Below are 16,019 nucleotides of genomic sequence, written 5' to 3'. Positions count from 1 at the left end.
CTTCTGTCCCTCCTCTGTCTCCTCTGTCTCATCTCTGTCTCTCCTCTGTCCCTTCTCTGTCTCTCCTCTGTATCATCAGTGTCCCTCCTCTGTCTCTTCAGTGTCCCTCCTCTGTCTCTTCTCTGTCCCTCCTCTGTCTCTCCTCTGTCCTTCCTCTGTCTCATCTCTGTCCCTCCTCTGTCTCTCCTCTGTCCCTCCTCTGTCTCTCCTCTGTCCCTCCTCTGTCTCTCCTCTGTTCCTCCTCTGTCTCTCCTCTGTCCGTCCTCTGTCTCTCCTCTGCCCCTCCTCTGTCCCTCCTCTGTTGTCTCATCTCTGTCTCTCCTCTGTCCCTCCTCTGTCTCTCCTCTGTCCATCCTCTGTCTCTTCTCTGTCCCTCCTCTGTTCCTCCTCTGTTCCTCCTCTGTCCCTCCTCTGTTCGTCCTCTGTCTCTCCTCTGTCCCTCCTCTGTCTCTCCTCTGTCCATCCTTTGTCTCTTCTCTGTCCCTCCTCTGTCTGTCCTCTGCCCCTCCTCTGTCCCTCCTCTGTTGTCTCATCTCTGTCTCTCCTCTGTCCCTCCTCTGTCTCTCCTCTGTCCATCCTCTGTCTCTTCTCTGCCCCTCCTCTGTCCCTCCTCTGTCTCTGCTCTGTCCCTCCTCTGTCCATCCTCTGTCTCTTCTCTGTCCCTCCTCTGTCTCTCCTCTGTCTCTCCTCTGTCCCTCCTCTGTTGTCTCATCTCTGTCTCTCCTCTGCCCCTCCTCTGTCTCTCCTCTGTCCCTCCTCTGTCTCTCCTCTGTCCCTCCTCTGTCTCTCCTCTGTCCCTCCTCTGTCTCTCCTCTGCCCCTCCTCTGTCTCTCCTCTATCCCTCCTCTGTCCCTCATCTGTCTCTCCTCTGTCCTTCCTCTGTCTCATCTCTGTCCCTCCTCTGTCTCTCCTCTGTCTCATCTCTGTCTCATCTCTGTCTCTCCTCTGTCCCTTCTCTGTATCATCAGTGTCCCTCCTCTGTCTCTTCTCTTTCCCTCCTCTGTCTCTCCTCTGTCTCATCTCTGTCTCTCCTCTGTCCCTCCTCTGTCTCTCCTCTGTCCCTCCTCTGTCTCTCCTCTGTCCGTCCTCTGTCTCTCCTCTGCCCCTCCTCTGTCCCTCCTCTGTTGTCTCATCTCTGTCTCTCCTCTGTCCCTCCTCTGTCTCTCCTCTGTCCATCCTCTGTCTCTTCTCTGTCCCTCCTCTGTCCCTCCTCTGTCTCTCCTCTGTCCCTCCTCTGTTCCTCCTCTGTCTCTCCTCTGTCTGTCCTCTGTCTCTCCTCTGTCCCTCCTCTGTCTCTCCTCTGTCCATCCTTTGTCTCTTCTCTGTCCCTCCTCTGTCTCTCCTCTGTTCCTCCTCTGTCTCTCCTCTGTCCGTCCTCTGTCTCTCCTCTGCCCCTCCTCTGTCCCTCCTCTGTTGTCTCATCTCTGTCTCTCCTCTGTCCCTCCTCTGTCTCTCCTCTGTCCATCCTCTGTCTCTTCTCTGTCCCTCCTCTGTCCCTCCTCTGTCTCTCCTCTGTCCCTCCTCTGTTCCTCCTCTGTCTCTCCTCTGTCCGTCCTCTGTCTCTCCTCTGTCCCTCCTCTGTCTCTCCTCTGTCCATCCTTTGTCTCTTCTCTGTCCCTCCTCTGTCTCTCCTCTGCCCCTCCTCTGTCCCTCCTCTGTTGTCTCATCTCTGTCTCTCCTCTGTCCCTCCTCTGTCTCTCCTCTGTCCATCCTCTGTCTCTTCTCTGCCCCTCCTCTGTCCCTCCTCTGTTTCTCCTCTGTCCATCCTCTGTCTCTGCTCTGTCCCTCCTCTGTCCCTCCTCTGTCTCTCCTCTGTCCATCCTCTGTCTCTTCTCTGTCCCTCCTCTGTCCCTCCTCTGTCTCTCCTCTGTCCCTCCTCTGTTCCTCCTCTGTCTCTCCTCTGTCCGTCCTCTGTCTCTCCTCTGTCCCTCCTCTGTCTCTCCTCTGTCCATCCTTTGTCTCTTCTCTGTCCCTCCTCTGTCTCTCCTCTGCCCCTCCTCTGTCCCTCCTCTGTTGTCTCATCTCTGTCTCTCCTCTGTCCCTCCTCTGTCTCTCCTCTGTCCATCCTCTGTCTCTTCTCTGCCCCTCCTCTGTCCCTCCTCTGTCTCTGCTCTGTCCCTCCTCTGTCCCTCCTCTGTCTCTCCTCTGTCCATCCTCTGTCTCTTCTCTGTCCCTCCTCTGTCTCTCCTCTGTCTCTCCTCTGTCCCTCCTCTGTCCATCCTCTGTCTCTTCTCTGTCCATCCTCTGTCTCTTCTCTGTCCCTCCTCTGTCTCTCCTCTGTCTCTCCTCTGTCCCTCCTCTGTTGTCTCATCTCTGTCTCTCCTCTGCCCCTCCTCTGTCTCTCCTCTGCCCCTCCTCTGTCTCTCCTCTGTCCCTCCTCTGTCTCTCCTCTGTCCTTCCTCTGTCTCCTCACATACGCTCTTGTCCTGGTTCCCTTCGCGCTTGTCTCCTCCCTCCACTTTTCTAGTCTTGATTTTAAACTTGCTCCTGACCTCTCATTTGGCGACATGAAGCATATCTGAAGAATACGTGTGCATTTGTTTCCGTTCCGCATTGATCCCATGCTCTTTTCGCGTTAAATGTGAAAAATAAGTGCATTGGTACGAGTCAGCACCGGGCAGAAAGCAGTGTATGTGTGTGACCTGGTGGACCTGGTGGACCCGCTGAGGTAAAAGTGATCCACCGTAAGTGCGTATTCTCCTTGGAACGCCTCATTCACCGCATTGAAGCGGCAATTCTGCGCTGCGCTTTGAGAAGTCCTGACCTTGGGATCTCCTGTAAATTATGATAATTACGAACATTGTCTGTGTGTCCAGTCTCGTGCAAATCCATGTCTGTGAAAAAGTGTATCTATTGTAATTCAGCAAACTCAAAGGTCGTCGGGTACTTCTAGTTAATTGTGAACGCTCATGTCTGTAAGTACTGATGTTTTTTCTGTGTTGAAGCTTAATCAATTAAAACTATCTCTTCATCCAAATTTGAATTATTATTAATTTGTCAAGGGCCATTCTCCTGTCCAGTGATGGTTTTTCTACAATTAAAAAGTAAAAAAAAAAAAAAACTCACAAACGTGACCTCAGATTTATGCCCCCATTGTTGTGGTAACAGAGGACAAAGCAGCATGCTATTTTGGGGGAGATTTAGGTGTTTTTGGTGCACAGTTTAGGTGGAGGGCTTGTGTCAGCGTGAATGGATTCAAAGAGAGAAGCTGTTTCTTAACATACGGCTTGGCTGTTGCAACAACGCAGTGAAGAGCGATGTTTGACCTAAAATAGTTCAAAAATATAAGAAACGGTAGCAACATGGATGAATTTAAAATGTTGTCATCTTCCAGTACCAGTCCGCCATTGCAAAAACAAATGAATCACATTGCTTATTCTATGCAAATGCTAACAAAATCACAAATAATGGTTTATTACCATAAAATAAATTGGTCTATATGTCTTGATTTGTTCCATCTAGTTCAGGGCTAAAGGCTCAATTTATTTCTTTAAATGTAAATTGTGATGTGTAATGAATGTATACAACAACAGGTTTTTATGATTTTCTAATTTAGATTCTAGTTGGTGAGATAATGCTTATCATAAATATAAATGACAGTCTTTAAGTGGCGGTTTGTGAAGAAAAGCTGAAAACTCAATGGAACATATTGATGACATCACACAAAGGAGACACAACTCAACGCAAACCTTTGTCAATTTAGACGTAATAAAAAAAAATTGACCCTTTAAACATTATTTTCGACTAAATAAAAGCCTAACCCTGTTGTAGTAAACCTGTATTAGGCGCTTTAAACACATTGTATTCTTATCTCAAGTTTATATACATTCTGCATTTCCTCCAAAGCCTATAAACTACTTTTTACTGAACAACTGACACATCTGTACTTCCTACACAGCTTTCTCCGGTGGAAATGCCGATTACATTGAGCCGAGGTGAAGCACAGATCCCAGGAAAACAAGACAAGACAATCATCACTGGCATTACATTCCGCTCTGGTGCCTGGTCTTACTCTGAACTCATCCCACACGGTTACACAATGTGACAATATGGTTTATTTGTGCAGTGAGAAGAGGAAAAACAACTGTAATTTACTCCATGCTGAAGGTAGTTTCTTTGAATAGAAGGTGTGAAAATTGACTTAATGAACCAAGAAGAACGTAGATGTGGAAGATACTATTTTTTGACATGAATCTGATTGTGCTCGTGACTATGAACTGGAAACAATTATTGAGAGATTGACAGATTCTTTCCCATTTCCGGATCTATACTGTATCAATCTGAAACAAATCATGCTAGCTACTACTTTTAAAGCCACACCATGTCCTTTTTACGGTCTGCCACCTGCTTGTCTCCATGGAGATTAAGTAGCTTTGCCTGAAACGTCCCGTTGTATGACATCAAAATATCTATTTATGGGTGGTTTTATTGTGATCTGACTTGTAGTTTGGGTGGATGGTGTGACCTCACTGTCTCCATGGAGATAGATATGTTAAATGCCATACTGTGGAACAATCTAGGCAAAGCACCACTAGAAAGTAAATGTGCAATAAAGTCCATGAAGTATCGTGAATGGCCACAATTCAAATAGACTGATAATCTTTGTATAATGATTTATCTCATTCGGGTGAAGGTTTCCAAAAGGTTATTCACCACACCAGATTTCACAAAATGCCATGTGTGGGGAACTAAAACAGCATTTGACATTAAAAGAGGCCAGCATCCTTGTCTCTCAAAGTTTTAGAAGTTTTTCCAGCCTTATTAAACTTATTTCATCTTCACTGCTACGTCCAGGCATGCATAAAATTAAGAATTTACAAAAAAAATAAACACCAACTCGTATATGCCAGTACACAACATTTAAGTTGGTCAGAAATAGTGCAAAAAAAAATAGCAGTGCAATGACTAGTTGTTGATTTATGTCATTGTTAAAGTGGTAGGTGTGTTAAAGTGTTCATGAGTCAAACGGCAGAGGGAAAGAGTTCTTGTGGCAGGTGGTTCTGGTCTGCCTGAGGGGAGTGGCCTCCTGTCTGAGGGGAGTGGCCTCCTGCCTGAGGGGAGTGGCCTCCTGCCTGAGGGGAGTGGCCTCCTGCCTGAGGGGAGTGGCCTCCTGTCTGAGGGGAGTGGCCTCCTGCCTGAGGGGAGTGGCCTCCTGCCTGAGGGGAGTGGCCTCCTGCCTGAGGGGAGTGGCTCAAATAGTCCATGTCCAGGATGAGAAGGGTCAGCTCTGATCTGACCTCCTCCTCCTGAGTCCTTCTGAGTAGTCTGTGTATTGTTTATTGTAAAAACAAAATGCTAAGGGCTGATTGGAAAAACAAATATATGTTGTAAACATATTTATATTTCTGCAGTATATTGGTTAATTTTTATAAACATTTTACATCTGTCGGATAATTAAACAACAACTGATATGTTTAAATACATGTTTTAACATATTTTTGCACACCACTTTTTGTGCAAATCTGTTATAAATAAATACATTTAAATACATAAATTCTAGTTTGACATTTGTACCAAATTATTGCTCACCAATAATAAAATGTAATATGTGGAAAATTTTGACTCAAGATCCAAAGAGCTGTGTAATTGAGCATGTTTCAAATTGAGATCCAATTATTTCAAATTGTCAATAATAAGCTTGTTTTGAGAGGTCCACAGCCAATTCTCTGTCAGTAAGAGCAGGAGGTTTGGAGCCGACTTCACTCTTGTAAGGAATATATGTGATTAAATATGTGTATGATTTGCATTGTTTATGCGCTTGCAATTAATATTGAAAGCTGTTTTTTTGTATTATTTAATAAGAAATATAATTCAAATTCATGATCAATCCATATACCGTATTTTCCAGACTTTAAGTCACACCTGCCAAAAAACGCATAATAGAGAAGAAAAAAACACATGAGTCGCTTCGGACTTATATATAAGTATAAGTATATTAGTATAAGTATATAAGTATAAGTATATAAGTATAAGTTGCACCCCGGCCAAAACTATATGAAAAAAGGTGCAACTTGTAGTCCGGAAAATACAGTGTGTGTATATATATATATTCCTCAGAAATGTATTGTACCAACTGTTGAACCACTATTACAATAAATGGTTAATAATAACTATTCAACAGCGTCTACGTTAACCCAAATGAGGTACGACTGGTTGTGGGAAATGGACAAAGGCAAGATCATAGGAATTTTGTTGTTAGACTTTTCGGCTACTTTTGCTCTAATTGATAATAAGATATTTTTTGAAAAATATCTATATTAAGACTTTGGGGAAGGTGCAGTACAATTCATCAACTTGTCTTTTATAATGTCTGTTCCTCAGATGTTCAGACAGTGAAACATGGTGTGCCACAAGACAGTTGCCTAGGACCGCTTTTGTATTCCATTTTTACAAAGGATTTACTGTTAGTATTAGACAAAGCGGGTATTTCAATGTCTTAAAGTACAATCTACCTGGCAGGTAAATCAATTGGTGAAGTAAGAACAAATCTTGAAATGGAACTCCATAAAGTAGTAAGCTGATTTAAAATTGTAATCATTTTGAATGTTGAAAATATGACAAACATTGTCATTTAACTGTTCCAAAGAGCCAAATCTCTCTATAAAGAAAACAATGGTGAAACAAGTGGAGGAGGTAAAGCTCGTATGAGCCCGGATAGACAGTCAACTGTCTTGGGACCCTCAGGTAAACAGTGTTGTCTCTAAAATGAGACATAGCCTCGCAGTGATAAAAATATGTTCAAATTACTTACAAACACTAACAAATGATCCCATATGTCATTCAAAGCTTAGTTTTGTCTCATTTAGATTATTGTATTGTTAAAAGGTAAAAGAGAGATGATTGGACGCAAAAACAAACTCTTTAAAGAAATGTTATTACAATGCAGACATGATCTATATTTTACCAAAACTTACTTTTCAGTCAAAATAATCCTCATCATTATTAAGTGTTTTACTGTGTGAATCCACACTGGTTTGTACCTGTAATCTGTACCTGAAAGTTACACATTATTGGTGTATTGCATTTCTTGAAACTATTGAACCTGAAAGCAGCAAGTACTGGTGTATTGTGTAAAAAATAGAACTTTATTAGAATAGAATAGAACAATTTGAATAGAATCAATACATTGTTATAGAACTGTAAGTTATAGGTATTTGCTTACAGTTATGAATTATAAAAGTTGAAATTGAAAAGGACCCCAGAAAGAGTAGCTGACGCATTACGCTGCTGATGCTAATGGGATCTATTAAACAATAAACAATAAACAGACTGCTTCACATTTGAATCTCACTGCGCGCTGTTGCATGGAAACAACCAGTGCAAGTCTGACACAGATGTTGGTGCGATTGCAAATTACAGCTACCTACCGTATGGTAGGACACTGTACGGGAACGCTTGGTTAGCTTCAAAGCACACAAGTTTGGAGCTGGTAATTAAAGGGTTTATTCTTATTTAGAGGAAAAGTCAGAGAATACATTGATTGGTTTGATAAGCCCTATTTAGAATAGTTCATTTCAAGATTTATTGGGAAAATTAGGCTTTTGCTTTGTGCATTAAAGGTGTTTTTAATTAGCAAAGGCCAGTCAAATTGGTCGTTTTTAGCGAATCAAAAATTTAAAAACTACAAAATGATTCATACATAGATTTATGTTCATTTCACTTGGTGGATGACAACAAGCGTCTCCTCTGCTGTGGACCACATGACTTTAAATACCCCACACACAGGTGGTGCTTTTGAACATCAGTCATTGGTTGAAACACTATCACCATATATGGACTTGCACCATCCCACTCCGGCGGCCAAGTCCAGCCTCTTTATTCCAGCCTCTTTACTCCAGCATTAACATGGGTGAAAGTAGCAGAAGCTTTACTTGGCCAAGGCTCCTTTTACCTCGAAGATCAATGGACAAAATACAGCCAGACCCTAAAAGTCTGTAGTTTTAATATATGGTCGGTGAGGAGACTTGTGAGTGATTACTGGTCTGGCTGGACGTCATGTGGTGTTGTTTTCCATCCATGAAATGTCAGTGAATGTCAGCGCTGGTGAGTTTCATCAAAGCACCGTTGTATTATTGAGTTATTGAGAATACGAACAGTGTGAGCGCTCGGCCTTCCGAAATAAACCGCCGACATGATTCAGTCCATTACTCGGCGTCTCCCTTTTCAAACAACTCCAGATAATCAGCCCAAAAGCTAAATGTGCTATCTAATTTATAGAACTACCAGAATGCACTGCTCCAAAGAATACAAATCAAATCAAAAGAGGCCATTCGTTCTTCTGAAGACAACAAATGAGGGACGGAGAAAAATGAAGCTTGATTGCCGTAGTCACAATGTCAAAATGAGATTAATCTTTAATGATCCATAATGCCACAGCAAATGTTCTCAAAGACTAATGGGAATTAAATATTAAGACATATTCTCTCGCAGTTTACACTTCTGTTTAGCTGTCAAGTGAATTATTTAAAGACAACATTAACATAAAATTGGCTTTTTCGCAAATGTGCTCATGGTGTAAATATGATTTTTGTATTCTGGCCAATGCAGTGTCCCAGAAAACAACAAAATAACAGAGCCAGCCAACCAACCATTAGGATCAGTGGAGGCAAAACACATTAAAATAACATCATGCAACACAAAACTATAGCTTTGGAATAATTGAAATTTGAATCTACGAAAACATTTTTGACAATTCTTTGACCTTGGACAGGAGGACAAAGTGTTCTTTTCTTCCCAAAACACCAGGACGTGGGAGAGCATACATTACTTCGAAGAGCTTATTTAAATATATGTATTGATGCTCATCCATACTACGATACGACAGCACTTTTCAGCCATGGTATTATGACATGGAGAAAAGTGGAGTTGTTCCGGCGAAGTTTCTGACACCAGAGAACACATGCACTTAAGACGAGGCAGGAGTCCAAGGTTTGTGCCCGTCATCTTGTCAACACTTTAGGAGCCGGGTATCAGTCTGAAGACAGGGGCAGAGCTGCAAACAAAGGGCAGGAAGGAGAGCCGTGAAACTGTAAACACACTGTCATTTCACATTGGACATGCTGCCGCCGTAGCACTCACAGAACGGGGCCAAAGGTGGCTCCGGCAAATAAACACATACACATTCAGATGCAAGCGGGCCTGCATATTCTATATAGAGATGTACCGAATTTGATATCTATTGTAATACCGGTGTTTTTTGAAATATATTCTGTATTTTCCGGACTATGTGTCACATCTTTTTTCATAGTTTTGACCGGGGTGCGACTTATACTTACATTTATTCTTATATACTTATATATCTTATGCTTATACTTTTACTTATACTCCGAAGCGACTTATATGTGATATTATTTGTTATTTTCACACTTATTTTCAGACTATTATTTGTTATTTTCACACTTATTTTCACACTATTATTTGTTATTTTCACACTTGCAACCACATTTCATACTCCAGTGCGACTTATATGTTTTTTTCTTCTCTATTATGCATTTTTTGGCTGGTGCGACTTAAACTCCAGTGCAACTTATAGTCCAAAAAAAAATTTGTTATTTTTTGATGCACCACGGTGTATATGCAGAATACAGAATATATCTTCCAGTTGTAGGTATGACTAATCAAATTCAACGCACTTTTGTACAGTCCACTATTGAAGCACTTGAAAACCTCATTATTATACTCCACTGCTCTTAGGGCCTGTTCAAGTATGATTAATTAGCAAGATTCATCGCACTTGAATTGAACCGCAGTTTGAATCGCAAAGACAGCAGTTTTTGAAGTACCATTATTCCGCCCACAAAATAATGGTACTTCAAAACAACTAAATAACTTGTCTTATTCTGCTTCAAAACTGCTGTCTGTTTAGCTCTGTTCAAACATGTTCTGAAATAATGAAATGTGATTATTTTATGACTTTTTCACTTCACGGGCCTGTTTCCGTCCTTGTGTCGATTGTCCTTGACGGTGTTTAAAATGTGAACGTCAAACACAATCCTATTATTAAAACATACGGCGCAAATCTAATCATAACTGCAATGCCAGAAAAATCCCAAATCGTGCTGCCCTCGTCCGAACTCATTTCTCACTTTCCTAACACATTCCTAACATCCCAATTATTTAGCACAATGAGCTTATTTTATAACTTTCAGTGGATTTTTGACAAAGACAATGCTAAAAACAACTAACAGCACTATTTCGGGTTTGTTTACATTCATTTTGTGTCATGTATGTTCTTTAACATGTCCAATCAAATAAAGAAATAAAAAAAACCGCAACAAACTGTGGCCTGATTTAGCGTTTTTTACTGTACTGGTGCAGGACAAAATGTACTCTACTGCATGGAAACAGAGCCTTTGACAAAATATATATGGGCAATAAGCAACAAAATAAAGAAAATTCAGCATTTTTTTGTTGTTTTTGTTGTTTTTACATTGTGGTAAAGCTGTCACCATGATGTGTTTTGTCCTTCTTTACTAGTGTCAAGCTTATATTTGACCTCAATCACGACATGATTACTACAGCTTTTGAACTTACAGTCAGGAATCGCCTTTTGCCATGCGTAAAGCTGATTTTTTACAACATGTCTGCCCTCCCACGGCCAGCCTCACACTCTTTTAATCAGGAGAGTGACGGCCTCCGGGGTGGCACCGTAATGGGGTGTAATCAATGTCTCCTTTCTGATTGGACGGCGCCTCAGTCTTTGTTTGTTTGTTGCTCTTGTCGTTTCCTCCAGGCCACGGACCCAGACTTGGGCGAGAGCGGTCAGGTCCATTATCGCCTCGTCAACCACCAAACACTGTTTTCCATCAACGCCACGGGAACTATCGCCACGGCAGCGCCACTGGACAGAGAGGTAATGGGCTTATCAATTACAGGACAAGACAGGGCCGTAACAGCGTCATGTATGGTGGATGGTTTTGAAATATGGACACAGAGAGAGAGATTTTCTTAAGTAAAAGCACCAAGACTCGTGCCCTATTTTGTCATTTACACCTGGACGCCATTATACTTAGTCAGCACGCTCCAAAAAATGCATGGCAACATCTTTAATAATCTCTGCATCATTTTATACAGTGGTTTTCAAATTGCATTATGGGAATCTGCGGTGGGTTAACATGTATTTTTTTGCAATTCAAGACATTATTTTAGTTCAGATATAGAGTCCTTATACTGCCTTCTCTGTATCCAACTAATACTTTTTTTTTCCTTAAAAGATTATATTTAAGGGCCAAATATTTTCTGCCAATCTCCCAAAAATATGTCAAAACACTTTTATTATAAACAGAATTATTTTAATCTGAACAATTCTGAAAAACATGTTTTAATGACCCAGTTGAAAAAGAGTTTCAAGGGGCAATCCAAAATAATTAATACAAGCTAAAGTGCTTGCACAACTGATCATTGTGCCCTTGGTCCATTAACCTTTAACCCCAACAAAACAGAACAAATGATTCAAACCTCTGCTAAAAGCATGTTTAGCTTTAATCACATTTTGCACACTTTCCTTGTGCATATGACGGGTGTTCATGTTTGTTTCTAATTAATGGAATAGTAAATTACAGGAAGTAGTTTTGAGTTCTTAAAAGGAATACCGTTATCAAAATTCCATCCAAAATGCAGTGTCAATGTTTTCACAATTTGTTTAAACGTTTTAGAAAATGTGTTTTCGCGTTAAATAATTTCTGTTGTGTGAAAGAGATTTGGCCTTTGTTTACAGTAGAGTCGTAAATATGATAGTTATGGATTTACCTCTAAGTCACATCTGCATCTGCCCATGTCCAACCAGGAAGTGCCATGAAAAATGTAAAAAAAAATGCCAAATTAGGGAAAATTGAGTAATGTTTTCAGTGAAATCTTAAATACGATCAAGTGTTTTTGTGACACAGTTTCTAATTAGTTCCTGAAAATCTCCCGTGTGCGATCGAACAGGAGAGAGGACAATACTTCCTGATTGTTGAGGCGGCGGACAGCGCTGTGGACCCCCGCAGATCCAGACTGACCCTCTTCATAACGGTCCAGGACGTAGACGACAACAGTCCGGTTTTCACCCAGCAGCAGTACAACGTAGAGCTGCCAGAGAACAGCCCAAAAGACACCGTCATCCTGGTGCTGAAGGTGAGCGAATGCAACGCCCCCGAGGCTATGAACTATACTGCATTATGCATGAATGTGTTTATGAGAGCGCTGCAGGGGGAGCTTTTTTTAGGGCCATTTAGTGAATTCCAACGAGTCAGGCGCAAATCTCGAGAGAGGAAACATTTGAACACTGTATTTTCTGGGAGGAATAACATACATTGCAAATAGAGGTTAGGTACTACTATCAAATATAAGCAAAATGTTGTTCTGTATTTCAGTTTAGTGTGCACAGGGTTGTGCCTAAACGCGTTCATTACTGTATTACTGATACTGATTCACAATACTGTGATTGCGTTCCTTCTGGTGTCTGTAAACAGCACGTTACAGACACCTACAGACGATTGCTACAGACTTCCAGGCGAAAAACACATTGTTAAGTTGTCCAACCAGATCCTTTGCCTGGCAAGTGTAAGAGCTCCGAAGGTGTAGAGGCCGTCAGCGCTAGTGCAGACAGAGATTTCGCGTGTCGCACCGCACTGCGCATGTGCATCAAAACATAAAGCAGCATGGACGCGACAACAACAGAGCAGTAACGAGTCGCCCTACGACCAGTAACGTGTGTTTTATGAAAAGGTCGGAGAGGATGGGAACAATCTAACATTTATGTGCAAACTTTGCCAAGCAAGTTTTCCTTCATGTTTTTGAGAATATACTGTGGGGCTGAAAGCTGCTACTGCTGCTAGTGTGGTGCTGAATGGACAGCAACACATGGGGGAAGTCTGTCCCTTCAATGTGAATGTAAATCCTGGGTAAGGATTCAAAATTGGATATGAAGATGAAATCTGACACATAGTTTCAGCATTAAACTAATAAAATAATTGCTGCTGTGGAAATAATTTTGAAAAATTATAGCAAAATATTGAAAAAAAATAACTGAACTAGTTACATTTTTGGAGCTGTGAACTTATTTTAAAAATAAATAATTATGAACTATGAACTGAACTAGTTCAAAATAACAGAGCCAGCCAACCAACCATTAGGATCAGTGGAGGCAGAACACATTAAAATAACATCATGCAACACAAAACTATAGCCTTGGAATAATTGGAAAAATACATAATTAATTCAATTCTTCCCCTTAAGTCTGAATTCTGCTCCAAACTGCATTTTGAGTGGGTGAAGACCTCAACATTAGCCAATTAGAAATTCCTATGTCTCAATTCAAATTGGATCAATTCCACAGCCCTAAAAGACATATAGAAAATACCCAAATAATTAGATGAGAAGAAGAAGATGAGGGATTCTGAGGAGGCCTTTGGTTCTTCTGCTGTGGCAGGTTGCAAAGTTGAGTGGGTGTATTTTGCACAACGATATAATGACACTTGAGTTTGTTTGAGTGGTAGTCAGTTGTGATTGGCTGACAGCAGCAGACAAATGTAGGAATGGATTAGAGTCAGTCAGACCACACAGCTTCAACAAAGTTCAAAATCAGAAATAAGAAAATTAAGTACTCCCACATCTTTCCGTTGCCCTGCCTTTTTTCCAATTTGCCTGTTGGACTTAATTACTGCTGTTAATTTGAGCTAAAACTACCCAGCTCGCCTCGTGAACTCATGTAAGCCAACGCCGCATGTCAGTGCACTGTTAATTGGGCTGACTTTTAATATTCCGGTTAGAGTTTGAAAAGTATCACGAAGCAAAAGTTTCAGCCTACAGGACGTGGCGGGACTTTATTGAGTTACTAGGATTACAATAGTTTCCCCCAGTTTGAAATGTAAGATTGTAGCACGGTGAAAGTGGAACAGCAGCGGAACAGAACAGGTGGACAGTAAAAGACAAGTACTACGAGCCAAGTCACAGAGGGCTTAAAGAACATCCACCAATACTTCTACGACTACTGCAGCTTCTGGCAAAAACATTAAATATTCACTTTACCATGAAAAATGTGCCGCTGTAAAACTCTTCTTTTTGACCAGGGAAGACCAGAGAAGCATAACACTGTACATAAGCGTAACAAATGTATTAAGGTGTAATTTCAGTAGAAGTGAAAATCTGAAAGAGGAGAAAAGCATTTGTGATATTACTGTTCTGGTTAATGAAACGTAAAGGTATTGTATGGGATTTGTACCGTCTTAAAAAGGTGAAAAACTGAACTAGTTCATTTTAAACAAGCAAATGGAAAGACACATTTTACTTGATTGCATGAAAAACATGTTTGTGAATAATAAAGAGTTACAATTATTTGCTATGCACTTTCTTTTTTCTTTTCTTGTTGTTTGTTTTGAGGAATTTAATTGTTTATGCATTGTAATGAATACGTAGCCCTCCGGCCCTCCTGGCACCACTGTTTTGTTTGAATGCATTTATTGCTGTCATTTTTTGATTCCTTGTTCTAGGGTAATCATTTTTGGCAATGCTGTTCCTAAATAAATGTATTTTGATATTTCAGTATCACAAAAAATGCACACAACATCCCATTTACTTCTATTATAAACATACATTCACCTACTGTCATTGCCATACACCAATGTGGAATCAAGTTCAAACTTTTGTAACTTCTTCAGTCAGAGGTTGAAAAATACACACATGAAACAAAATATAAGAAATACTGGCTTTTATTTCTTATTTTCCAGAGGGACATTGTCAGAATCATAATCCCCATATTATACTGAGCAAGAGCTATACATGTATAGTATTTTTTTTATGATCCACCTACTTTTCATTTACAGCATTTGCGTTTGATTTTATGAATTGGGTCAAATTTCATTGTCACAAAAATCTATATTCAAATTATGATTGTCAAAAGATTAATCAGCTCGTGTCCTTGTTCTCCCAGGCGGTGGATGCAGACCTGGACTCTAACCTGACGTACCAGATCAGGACAGAGGGGTCAGACCCCGGTGTGCAGGAGCTCTTCAGAGTAAACCCTCGCTCAGGAGAGCTGTCCGTGCGCAGGGTGCTGGACTACGAGGAGCTGACGGTGTCCACATACTCCTTTATAGTGGAGGCGCTGGACTCCAATGGGACCATGCCTCCCGGACTGGCCTCGGTCACTGTGACTATCATGGTGAGTGGGGGAGCTGTAGCCGGTCGGGCTCTAATGTTGGTTTTTATCATTATTGTTTTATTTGTTTTACTTTTATTGTGAAGAAACATACAACATTATGAATACTGCTGAAGTTAGAGACAACAGAAGAAGACAGAAGAGTACAAATGAGTGTTCAGGAAGGCAAGCGGTGTGTGTGTGTGTGTGTGTGTGTGTGTGTGTGCGTGTGCGTGTGCGTGTGCGTGTGTGCTTTCTACGTAAGTTGACAAAATTCCGTTGGTTCTTATTATGATTTATTACGCTCTAGTCCGATAAATGCCTATTTTATTTTGTTTTTAATCGTCAACACAAGATAAAAATGGCTTCCAGTATCGACACAGACTTTTAATCAGTGCCATTTAACATAAAAAGTAATCCAATTCCTCCAAAGTCCAAACTGTGCTCCCGACGGAATGCTTTTACCGACAGAGGATTGACGGCGGACTTCTCGATTAAACTGATCTTTGTTGATTAGACGGGACTGAATCTCGATCTCGATTAAAATCAGATTCATTGCGCAGCCACTGACGGGTGTCTGCTACATTTCATTTTTCCCACTTTGCCTATGTATGAATGTGGTCTGTGTGTGAGTGATGATGGCGGTCAGGGGAGGCCATAAGTGGCGATTAGAGAGCACGCTTCCATCAGTCAAGGCTACAGAAGCACCTTAACCACCACTGACTATTTGAAATGAACTCAAAATGCAGGGCTATGAACATCTGCAAAAGTTTTATGAGACTACTCCTTCAATATTATCTATATTACTATGATTTATCTTTTCACATTATTTTAGTTTTTTGAATTCTACAAAAGACTGTTCTTGATGAGAGTGTTCTAGCACTTTACCGTGTCAACAAAA

The 16,019-nt window shown here is 41.0% G+C and overlaps 1 protein-coding gene across 1 annotated transcript in view; it reads left to right on the top strand.

Annotated features, from left to right (window-relative positions):
* The window catches only part of pcdh15b (protocadherin-related 15b), a 265,006-nt gene that overhangs the window by 169,327 nt on the left and 79,660 nt on the right, over positions 1-16,019 (top strand). The window contains exons 21-23 of the mRNA XM_072456250.1: positions 10,733-10,852; positions 11,929-12,114; positions 14,912-15,142. Coding sequence (XP_072312351.1) covers positions 10,733-10,852; positions 11,929-12,114; positions 14,912-15,142 — 537 coding nt within the window. The remainder of the gene's footprint in view (positions 1-10,732; positions 10,853-11,928; positions 12,115-14,911; positions 15,143-16,019) is intronic.

This window comes from Eucyclogobius newberryi, unplaced genomic scaffold, assembly GCF_026437365.1.
Source record: "Eucyclogobius newberryi isolate DKJ021-1_F unplaced genomic scaffold, fEucNew1.0.hap1 SCAF_20, whole genome shotgun sequence".
Classification (NCBI taxonomy): Eukaryota; Metazoa; Chordata; class Actinopteri; order Gobiiformes; family Gobiidae; genus Eucyclogobius; species Eucyclogobius newberryi.
The sequence above is the reverse complement of the archived record's forward strand: the minus strand, read 5'-3'. Positions and strand labels throughout refer to the sequence as shown.